At 34.1% G+C, this 12,702-nt stretch overlaps 1 protein-coding gene across 12 annotated transcripts in view; it reads right to left on the bottom strand.

The window, feature by feature from the left end:
- VPS13B (vacuolar protein sorting 13 homolog B) overlaps nucleotides 1-12,702 on the bottom strand; it is a 798,456-nt gene that overhangs the window by 466,605 nt on the left and 319,149 nt on the right. For 11 of the 12 annotated variants that reach the window (XM_059994971.1, XM_059994970.1, XM_059994972.1 and 8 more), the window contains one exon: nucleotides 7,479-7,626. In XM_059994971.1, coding sequence (XP_059850954.1) covers nucleotides 7,479-7,626 — 148 coding nt within the window. The remainder of the gene's footprint in view (nucleotides 1-7,478; nucleotides 7,627-12,702) is intronic. The other variant, XM_059994974.1, reaches the window with a different exon arrangement.

Raw genomic sequence — 12,702 nt, 5'->3', positions numbered from 1 at the left:
TAATTCTCTTTGAGAACTAAATAAAATAGAATTTCCATATGCTAGACAAAAACTTTAAATATCTGAAACATAATAAATATTTAATTTAATTTTGTTGGAAGCATGAATGACTCCAGGATATATTTAAGGACATATCAGGGAAGAAAAAACGTGTCAGGAGTAGTGTTTCCCTTTGGAGTTTATGCCAGGAACTGAACCACTGAAGTGACACCCGATTAAAGCCAGGCAGAACCTCCACGCTCATCACAGAGGTGAGTTGTTTCCCAGTATATTCATGTTGGTAGCTCTGACACAAAATTCTTAACTAGCTTAGTCCAATGGAACTGGGCTGAAAATTTAGAACAATTCCTTTGACAAAAAAAAAAAAAAAGAAAAAGATACTCTGAAGTTGGCTGGTTATATATTAGGTTTTAGAGAGGAATTTTTACATAGACCTCATTTTAGGGCTGGTTATGCCATTAAGGAATGAAAGAGGCAGCTAATAATCACAAAATGACTATTATAACCTAGAAATTACATTTTTAAAAAGTACCATTAAATATTTTCTAACTGGGGCTTCCCTGGTAGCGCAGTGGTTGAGAGTCCGCCTGCCGATGCAGGGGACACGGGTTCGTGCCCCGGTCCGGGAGGATCCCACATGCCGCGGAGCAGCTGGGTCCGGGAGCCATGGCGGCTGAGCCTGCGCGTCCGGAGCCTGCTACTCCGCAACGGGAGAGGCCACAACGGTGAAAGGCCCACGTATGGCAAAAAAATATATCTATATATATTTTCTAACCTTGGGTAAGTTGACCTCTTAAAGACTCAGTCTCCTTCGTTATTAAGTGAAGGGGTATGTGGGATTATATGTATCCAATTTCCTGGAGATACATATAATCCTGTATGAGTTTTCTACAGATATCTACATGTCTCACTCCCTCACCTGCTTCAAGTATCTAGTCAAATATGAACTTTTAGTGAGATCTACTGTGACTACCTTAATTATCATCCGACAGTTCACTAAAGCTCTGTACGTTTTTCCCCTTTATTCTTTTTGTGCTCCAATTTGGCAAGTTTCTATTGCTATGCCTTCAAGTTTATTATTTCTTCTTCTGCAATGTCTACTTTACTGCAAATTCCACCCAGTGAGTATCTGATATCAGATATTATATTTTTCATCTCTAGAGTTGGGCTCGGTTCCTTTTTATATCTTCTATTTCTCTCCAAATTGTATTCATCTTTACTCAAACATCTGAACAGTTATAGTACCTGTTTTAATGTACAAGTATTTAATATACCTGCTAATGCTATCATCTGTCATTTCTCAGTTTATTTCTATTGCTAGTTTTCCTCCTTGTCAAAGTTGCCTGCTTCTTTGCATCTCTAATAGTTTTGGGTTGGATGCTTGACACTGTGACTTCTAAGTTGTTACGTATCTGGATCTTGTTGTATTCCTCTTAATAGCACTGAGCTTCATTTGGCCAGCAGTAAACTCACTCACTGTTTTGGTTTCTTCAGAGGCTTTTTTAAAGTGTGTTTAAGGTGAGTCTAGGTAGGCTTTACTCTATGGAAAGTTTAGCTCCAATACTGAGGTGTCATCTTTTTGGGGTCTTCACTGAGTGTCCCGAATGGTCAGTTGGAATTGTGGACTAAGCACAGTGGGAACCTGAATGCCTTTTAGCCATGTGTGAGCTCTGGGAATCATTCAGACCATAGGTCCTTGGTCATCCTTTGCCCAACTTTGTGGAGTCTCATCCTATTCAGGCACAGCTTACTATTCAGCAAATACTCAAGGAGAAATCTATCACTGATCTTTGAAGCTCTTTTTCTGCAGAGCTTTCTCTCTCTGAAACTCTGTCCCATAATTTCCAGTCATCTCTGCTTCCTTATACTTCAATCCCTTTGTTTCCCTAAACCTCAATTCAGCAAGACAGCTGAGTTCAGCTTGATACAACCCACCCTGCTCTGTGGTCTGGAATGTGCCTTCAGCCAAAAAGCCAGGATAATCCTAGGGCTCAACTCATTTGCTTCCCTTTAACAAGGGATCACAGTACTGCACTGCCTACTGTCCGATGTCTAGAAACTTTTTTTGTTCTCCCATATATTTTGACCAGTTTATTAGTTATTTACAACAGGAATATAAATCTAGTCCCTGTTCTTCCATCACAGTCAGAAGCTAAAGTTTTATACGTTTAATTTGTGGCATTATCTACTAAAATTTACATCAATTATCAGGTGTTCATTTACTATTATCGTGGTATTATTTAAGGAGTCAAATTAAAAGGCCTTCTAGTATTTTAACTATGTACTTATAGTGCTTTAGACTTAAGAGGTAATATGTAAACATGTAAGATAAAAATGGCTAGTATTTTTTAAAGAGCTATCATTTATGAAGGATCCTGCTTTTTAAAGTTTTCATCTCCATTACAGACATTTTCATCAAGAGTTCCAATTTAATGTTCATAACAATTCCAAAACATAGGGTAAACAGATGTCATAGTTTTTAGTGGTTTCCTTGTTTTGAAGGATATACAGATTCTCTAGAAGATCATTTAGAATTTTGTGATAATACATTATCTTCATGTGAAACATGCTTTTATTCTGGCTTGGCCTGCCCTACGTGCCTATATCACTGAAACAGTGCTGTTCTGCTGTCAACACATTTCCAGCCATCAAGCACATGTTCCCCCTGCAGCCAGCTACTTAAGATTGGTTAATTGAGATTGGAAGAGAATGTCTGCTTCTTGATGAATAATTAAAAAGCAAAATCAAGCCCAGTGCAATATCACCAAGCCTCAGTCTTCATGTGCCAATACTACTATATAACTTGGGGATGAACTTAAGACCAACTTTGAACCTTAGGTTGAGAATGTAAAAATTAAAAATTATTTTAATAAGAATTCAAGCATAAATTAACACATTTCTCCACTTGTAAAATTCAGTTAAAAAATTAAAACGTGCATTTCACAACAATGTGAATACACATCCTCCTCAACTTACAATGGGTTATGTCCTGATAAACCCATTATAAAGTGAAAATATCTTAAGTTGAAAATGCATTTAATACACCTAACCTACTGAACTTCAGAGCTTAGCCTAGCCTACCTTAAATGTGCTCAGAACACTTATATTAGCCTACAGGTGGGCAAAATTATCAAACACAAAGCCTATTTTATACTATATAATTGAATAACTCATGTAACTTACTGAATACTGTACTGAGAGTAAATAAAAAAATGGTCATATGGTTGCGAGTGTTTTGGTTGTTTACCCTCATGGTTGCATGGCTGACTGAAAGCTGTGGCTCACTGCCCCTGCCCAGCATCACCAGAGAATCCCACCTCATATCGCTAGCCTGGGAAAAGATCAAAATTCACATTCGAAGTATGGCTTCTACTGAATGCATATTGCTTTCACACCATCATAAAGTCAAAAATCTGTAAGTCAAACCATGATGAGTTGGGGACCATCTGTATACTTAACACAACTGAACTGTACACTTAAAAAGGTTAAGATGGTAAAAGTAAAACAAAAACAACAAGAAAAAAGGTTTGTAAAAGGCTATGAATACCTTACCAAATTCATTATAGCTTATGATACAATGTAAGTAATAATTAAAATAGTGATAACCACATTTAGAAGTAGATACAAATTCAAAGGACTCATAAAGCATTTTTAAATTAAAACCAAAACAGGAACTGTATACTCTAATTAAATATAAAACAGAAAATTTTGAAACATAATTCTAAATAAAGAAAATGATTAGTACAGAGCATTCTCAAGAAAAGAGAGAACAATACCAACAAGCTTTCCAAAGAAGTGAAAATGGTGGCATCCAAGAGGCAAAGATACATTGGTCAGAAAGTAGAAATGTTATACCCAGGGATTTTTACTTTCTACAAATGCCCACAGTCCAAAAACAAGCAAGCACAGGCATCAATTTGATAACTGTTCATTGTTATGCTTGCTTGAGTAAATATCTGGTGATACACAGACATCCTCACCTATAAGGAAAATACCTACAGGATATATAACCTACGGGTTCTAGAGATGGGGAAACACTAAAGACAGAAAAAGCAAATATCCACAACTCAAATGCAAAGAACCACAGTTCACATTTGTAATTCGAAATAAAGAATAATGTGTTATTTGCTGGATCCTATGTTACTTCTATTTTTAGTTTTTTAAGGAACCTCCATACTGTTCTCCATAGTGGCTGTACCAATTTACATTCCCACCAACAGTGTAGCAGGGTTCGCCTATCTCCACACCCTCTCCAGCATTTACTGTTTGTAGACTTTTTCATGGTGGCCATTCTGACCAGTGTGAGGTGATACCATATGATCCAGCAATCCCACTCCTGGGCATGTATCCAGAGAAAACCATAATTCGGAAAGATACATGCACCCCAATGTTCATTGCAGCACTATTTACAATAGACAAGACATGAAAACAACCTAAATGTCCATCAATAAAGGAATGGATAAAGATGTGGTACATATTTAAAATGGAATATTAGCCATAAAAAAGAGCAAAATAATGCCATTTGCAGCAACATGGATGGACCTGGAGATTATCATACTGAGTGAAGTAAGTCAGACAGACAAAGACAAATATCATATGATATCACTCATATGTGAAATCTAATTTTGAAAAATGATATAAATGAACTTATTTACAAAACAGAAACAGACTCACAGATTTCAAAAACAAACTTATGATTACCAAACGGGAAATGTGGGGGGGAGGGATAAATTAGGAGCTTGGGATTAACACACACACACACACTACTATATATAAAATAGATAACCAACAAGGACCTACTGTATAGGACAGGGAACTGTACTCAACATTCTGTAATAACCTATATGGGAAAAGAATCTAAAAAAGAATGAATATATGTATATGTATAACTGAACCACTATGCTGTACACCTGAAAATAATATAACATTTTAAATCAACTATACTCCAATAAAATTTAAAGACTAAATAAATAAAATTTTTAAAAAAGAATAATGTGTTTATGTTTTTAGATTATAAAGTAATAATTACTGATGAGAAATTATGTTTGGGGTTTTTCTTAATTTATTCAAAATAAAATATTAATTTCTTATAATTAAGTGGGAAAGTATATGAAAGCAAAATAAATCTCAGATATTAACCGATATTCATGAATTGATAGGTAACCGATACGAGATGTGAATTTATCTATGAAACTTCTCCATGCATAGCAAATGCATTCTAAAATCTATGATATTTTCTACATAGTTCTGTCATGTAATTTCATTTAAATCATAAGTATTTTCTGTCATTTTTAGTCATCCTTAACAATTACTTTACATCAATTATCAAGTGTGATTTAAAAGACTGGACTAAATAGTAAAGCAGGAGGTCAGAATATGTGGTTAATATGCATATAAAATTAAACTTATTTTTATCAGTTGATACTTAGTGGACATTTATTTTATCTTATTAAGAGGTGATATTTATAAACCATTATGTAACCTACCAGTTCAAGAGATCTAAAGTCTGAAACCTAGCATGGTATCGAAAGGAAATATCTAATTTTATATTAAAAAATCAATACAAGTTACAGATCATCCTCCTATAATACAAAAAATAAGCAAAAGCATTTTTATCAATTGGTAAAGAAAATCTCAACATATCAAAAGGCTGTGGATACTGACAGGTGGAAGTCTAATGATTCCATAAAATAAACATAACATCCTATTTTAAGAAAAGTAATAGAACACAGAATAATAGTTATGTATAAAACTCCACAAAAATGTATGTTAGCATTTTTACTGCTGTTGTTTATAAATATGGTAAGGAAACTAACTTTTCTTCTAAACCACAAATGTTAGCTTGAACTTCCTTGTGTATATGATCATATTTTAAATTCCTTAAGGGCAGGGATCATGTCTTATTAATATTCCTACCCTCAAAATTACTTATAACAGAGTCTTGCCCATTATAGATATTCAGTAAGTATTTTCGAGTTACTGAAAATATAAAACCTTTTTTAATATGGTTGGGGATATATGAGTTATATGGAATAAATCTGAATATCTAAGGGAAAACATTAGAAATTTAAAACACTACTTAAAATGAAATCATAACTTCTTCTTTTCTGATTTGGATTCCTTTTATTTCTTTTTCTTCTCTGACTGCTGTGGCTAAAAATTCCAAAACTATGTTGAATAATAGTGGTGAGAGTGGGCAACCTTGTCTTGCTCCTGATCTTAGTCCATCAACAGATAAATGGATAAAGAAGATGTGGCACATATATACAATGGAATATTACTCAGTCATAAAAGGAAACGAAATTGAGTTATTTGTAGTGAGGTGGATGGATCTAGAGTCTGTCATACAGAGTGAAGTAAGTCAGAAAGAGAAAAACAAATACCATATGCTAACACATATATATGGAATCTAAGTAAAAAAATGGTCATGAAGAACCTAAGGGCAAGACAGGAATAAAGACACAGACCTACTAGAGAATGGACTTAAGGATATGGGGAGGGAGAAGGGTAAGCTGTGACAATGTGAGAGAGTGGCATGGACATATATACACTACCAAACGTAAAATAGATAGCTAGTGGGAAGCGGCTGCATGGCACAGGGAGATCAGCCAGGTGCTTTGTGACCACCTAGAGGGGTGGGATAGGGAGGGCGGGAGGGAGGGAGACAAAAGAGGGAAGAGATATGGGGACATATGCATATGTATAACTGATTCACTTTGTTATAAAGCAGAAACTAACACACCATTGTAAAGCAATTATACCCCAATAAAGATGTTAAAAAGTTTTTTAATAAATAAAACAATAAAAAAGTGGGTTTTTAATTACACAAAAGGAAATAAAAGAAATTGTTTTATGGAAGAATATATTTTATATTTGCATAGGTGATCTAGCTAACAAATAGAAGGGGGAAGGAAAGAAGACTGAGATGTAGGGTGGATTGCAAGAATTCACTTTAAGAAGGAATATAATGATATTATTGGGAGATGATTTTCCATGGGTCTCTTGTGTTTTTGCCTGTCTTACAAGTAGAGGCAGTCAATGCCTTTGTTTCCAATGCTATTTTCAAGGATATCTGTACAGTGTACAGCCTCAGAAGACAAAGATATTGTCTTCCTTCTGAACAAAGAGCAGGTTTGCTTACAGTCTTGTAAGGTACATATAGGGCCTCCCACTAGAGAAAATGGCAGGCATAATTTCTACCCATTATAAAGTTCAGGTTCCTCTCCTGTAATATAATCCACTGTATACAGGTATCACTTGGCCCTCTTCGTGCCATCCTGTAGGAATTAGGCTTAGGGCAGGGACACAAAAAAATGCTAATACTTCGGTAACTGCTAATGCTATAGATAATAAAGTCCTTTGTCTCCATTCCAGGATCCTTGTGTCTCTGGGCAGCATTCATGAAATTATGGCCTGGATAACTTCTTAGCTTAGAGGTAGGGTGAAATCACAGATCCTTTAGAATTCTTGACACATACCTGTTATTGTTTTTGTTTTTATAGGGCTGCTGGCATATTCAGAGGCCTGATATGATTGTTGCTTTGCCAAGGGTGCACTTCCAACAGACACCTCATCCTCCTTCCTTCTGCTAATTGGCATAACAAGAGGAACAGCTATCACAGGCTGCTGGAGAGAGTCAAATGAAAAACTGAATTATTTACTATTTCTTAAGCAGAGAAGGTTAAACACAGCATCATTGAAGAAAGTCCATTGCATGTTGTGGTTGAGGCTTTACTCATTTTTAATTAATAACCACCCATAATCCCCACCCACTCAGAGATAACCATCATTAGCATTTTGATAAATTTTCCCCCAGTGTCTACATATTTTGTTTTCAATTGAGGTATAATTGAGGTACGTCTTTATGTGAGTTCCAAGTGCATGACACAGTGATTTGATATTTCCGTACATTACAAAATGATCACCATGATATGTCTAGTTATCATCTGTCACCATACAAAGATATTATAATTGACTACATACCCCATGCTATACATGGGGCTTTATTATTTTAAATCAATGAATCAGTCAATCTCTCTTGCCCTCCCTCTTGGTCACTGTCTCTCACACACACTCACACAGGAACATTTAACAATTTCAATTTTAAATTAGAATTCTGTGCAAAAACCAAGAGAGCTTGGAATTAATTAAAATTTAACATAAATTTTAGTAAGAAGTATAAAGGTAACATGTTAGAGGCAAATCAAAACTAAAATTAACTTTGAAAATTATGATCACTAGTAAATGAAGTTATCCTTACAAAATGATATTTTAGGGAACTACTTCTATAAACTGATTAGGTACATGTTAATATGGACAATCCAATTTTTTTTGAGAATTGCTGAAAATCTCTATATTGCATCTGACAAAGTGATATCCACAGCATATTTAGAAAGCACAGAAAAATATCTATAGTTAGAGAAAGCTGGAAAACATTACGATCCTATATTGAATGCATGAGTGCTGAGCTGGACAATAAAGCAGCTGTTTCATCTTTATTCACTGAAATAAAGTCTGATGTTACTGCTGATGACGCCCAATACAATCTTGTCAGATTTTTGGCCAAAAAAAAAAAGTTATTTTTAAGTTTTCTTCAGGATCAAAGATCAATGTTGAACTGAGTGGAAAACAATCATCAAATGTTGGGTTTTAGCCACAAATTGAGGAGGAAATTGCAGCTTGGGAAACAACAGATGATAACTGTGATACAGCTGCATCAGATGGTGAATCTGAAGGGGGTTGGTTAGGCTGGAGTGTGGTCTAATGTTACCCTCAACACTACAACATCCACACTTTTATAGATCCAACTTTAAGTTTCACTCAACTTATGGTAACTATTTAATATTATTTAAATTATGAATAAATATTTCAATGAGAACATAGGTACATATATAACCATATAATATAATGGAAAAAAAGCCAAATTATTTTACAAGTTGTTCCCTAGGGTGAGTAAAAGGACAAGAAAACTGATAATGAGAAAATGAAAGATTAAATATATTGTGGAAAACACCACAATGAAGAATATCTGCTTTCATGTTAAGTATTTAGTCAAACTGATAATATTTTTACAAATCTAAATAGGAAATAATATTTAAGAGCTAGATAAGAAATGCTGAGTCTAATTTAAACTTGCTCATCTATAAAACAAGGGGGTGGAGATGTCTACTAGAAAATCCCTTTGTGCTCTAACGCTTAGTGATTCCATAATCCCTTGAATTTCCTGGACATCATTTATAAACCTGGAATTGATGAAGCACTCAAAGAAGTTAGGACCAAGTTTAGAACCAAAATTAATATATAATATGTGATTACAGAAAAATTCCGTGCTGTATAGTGTGATATTTAATTCATGCACAATAGGTGAAAGATGAGATTGATGGAAGCTATGATATTGGAAATACAACAAACAAACAAAAAAATCTTTCTTTTGGTGGTTGAGACGCTGGGTGCATTTTCACATTGGTAAAAATACAGTAAAAGGCCAAATAAAAACCCTTTCTAGGGCTTCCCTGGTGCGTTTTTGGAAATATGAATACCCCAGTCAAAAATATCAAAAGAAGGAGCATTTATTTTTAGCAACCGCGTGTTGCTCTGCTTACATTCTTCTGCCTTCTGGTACAGGATATTCCCCCAAATTTCCATTGTACCCTAGTCCCATATCTGTCCTATTGTTGCCCCATCAATATCCCGTGGTCCCCAAATACCTAAAAAGTCTTTTGTCCCTCTTCCTATAAAATTTTCCTTTATTATTAATTTAATAAATGTAAAAATATAGGAAATTATGAAGAATAAAAGCACATCCATATTTTCATTATAACCAATAATTACTGGCAATTAACAATTTATCATATTTGCTTTTTTTAAGGAGAAAAGTAAAATATTACAGATAAAGCTAAAATCCCCTCTGATTGCTAACTGCCCATTCCTCCCAGAGTCAATCACTATTATGACATTGATACAATCCTTTAATTTTTTACACCCATATTTACTTACACATATGCCATATATATAGTTTATATATAATGTATACTATATATAATATGTGATATATAATAGATGATATATAATATGTAATATATGCAGGGTGGTTTGGGAAAAATATAAGTACTCTCATATTGCATATGTCCTTGGGAAATTGATTTTTGCATTAAATAGAATTTTGAGACTTCCATACTAAAACCTATTGAATAATTTTTAACAAAAAAGTAATACATCATGTTAACGTGCCATGCTTTATTTATCTGCTTCGTTAGAGACAGTCATTTAGGTTGTCTCCTATTTTACACCATTGCAAAGAATTCTGCAAGGACAGGCTTATACATGACTCTTTAGGCTCATACGAATGTCACTGTAAGAACACAGCTCTATCAAAAAGTGGAATTTTGGGGTCACAGGCTACGGTCATGTGTAATTTTATTAGACACTGACAAATTTATTAATTTTCACTGACAACAGTAATATACGAGTCCATCCATTTTCTACATTTTCACCACTACTGAATACTAGCCTTTTTTCACACAACAGATTTTAAAAGTGAAGATGATTAGTTATGGGTTGATAGGTGTTGAAACTGGGCAATAAGGTCATAGGGTTCAACTATACTCTCAATTTTCCATGTTGGAGAAAATGTAGAACTGAAATAGTAGATTAAAGGCATTTTAAAGCATATTTTTGAGATATGCTGAACTGTAGCAAAATAGTAATACTATAAAGTGCTGACGAAAATATAAACTGTGCACCAATTCTGGAAGCAAACTGGCAATATTACAAAGGCCTTAAAATATGCTAAACCACATGCCTAAAGTTACTAGTTACACTTCTAAAAATATATTCTAAGTTAATAATTAAAGAAAAATGCAAATATGAAGATATTTATCCCAATATTATTTGTAACCGAATGATTAGGATTATGGGTATTTATTTGTTTATCTTTTAAATGAAACTACTAGTTTTGAACTTAGAGAAATATATATATTTATATTTAACTTAAAAATACTTATGAAACAATATAATAAAAAATCAAAATCTTTGAAGGTACTTGTATCAATCAAACAAATGTATAATTTACTTAAGCTGCTAGAATGCTACCTGACATTCAGGGATATCTATGGTGTACTGGAGATAACTGCATCACTTATAAAATAACCAATGAAAAATTTATAATACAATGAAATATTATTCAGCCCTAAAAAATAAGAAAATATTGCTATTTGTGACAACATGGATGGACCTTGAGGCCATTCTGCTGAGTCAGACAAAGAAAGACAAATACCACATTTATATGTGGAATCTAAACAAAACAAAACCCAAAAAACCCAAAACATCAAATTCTACATACAGAGAAGAGAGGGTGTTTGCCAGAGACAGGGGGATTGGGGGAGGGGTGTGTGTAATGGGTAAAGGCAAAGTACTAACTTCCAGTCATAAAACGTAGTGTACGATATGATGACTATTGTTAATAATATGTATTGTATATCTGCAAGTTACTAGGAGAGTAAATATTTTCTCGTCACAAGGGAAAAAATTATTTAACTATGTGTGGTGATGGATGTTAACTAGACTTATAGTGGTGATTCTGCAATATATACAAATATTGGACTGTTATGTTGCTACCTGAAATTAATATACTGTTATATGTCAATTATATCTCAGTAAGAAAAAAAATTTACAACTAAATTTTTCTCAAATTGTCCCTGCCATTAGTCTTAACTTCTCCATTACTCATACTCCATATTTTGTTAAACTTTCTAAAATCCAAGTCTATTTATATTAGTTTCCTATACTTCCTCTGTACCATTTGGGATAAAGTCTCAAACACTTACCATTACAAATAAAATCTTTTATGAATTGGTTTTTAATTTCTACCAGTGTCTATAAGAACACTTGGCTCTAGCCTGGAAACACTGAAGGTCCCTTTCTTGCCAAGTTACTTCATCGTCTTTGCCTCTGCTCACAGTTTAGTCTAGAACAATCTTCCTTGTCTGGCTTACTTTTATGACGCTCAGCTCAATTGTCAATTCCTCCTTCTAACACCCATCCTCACCTGATCATGAGAATGTTTCCTTTTATGTTTTCATATACTCCTGTAAATACATCTAACATAGCAATTACAGTCAGCCCTCTGTTCATCTGGAACCCGAGGATACAGAGGGCCAACTGTACTACACCAAGGGACCTAAGCATCGTGGATTTTGGTATCCACAGGGAGGGAGGGCTGGAACCAATCCCCTGTGGATACCAAGGGAGGTACCAAGAATGACATTACTACTACATTCCTTCACATTCTCAAATACACTAAATACCTCTAGAGGAAGGGATATTCTCAACCACGATTTCTGTTTCTATAGCCCCAGTACCTAGAATACTGCACTGTATTCTGTATGTATTTGATAAAAGGAAGCATGAAATGGAGAAGGGATGGCAGAAGTTTCAAATGAAATTAGGACAAAATGAAGAAAAACTTTTAAAAAGATGCTCCTTGAGACACGGGTTGCACTTTTTTAGTTAATTTTTATATTCTTATGTAAATATAAAATTATACACTTTTCTCCTATAAATTAGCTTTAAGTTACCTCAGAAAAAAAATACAAAGCTATTCCAAGTAGAATGTTATAAAATTACAATTAAGTCAATGGGAAAATGCAATTCAATATCACATAAATTTGGCCTCAAAAATTCTTAGTTCTAGAGGGAAGAGAT

The sequence above is a fragment of the Delphinus delphis genome, chromosome 17, assembly GCF_949987515.2.
Source record: "Delphinus delphis chromosome 17, mDelDel1.2, whole genome shotgun sequence".
Lineage (NCBI taxonomy): Eukaryota > Metazoa > Chordata > Mammalia > Artiodactyla > Delphinidae > Delphinus > Delphinus delphis.
The sequence above is the reverse complement of the archived record's forward strand: the minus strand, read 5'-3'. Positions and strand labels throughout refer to the sequence as shown.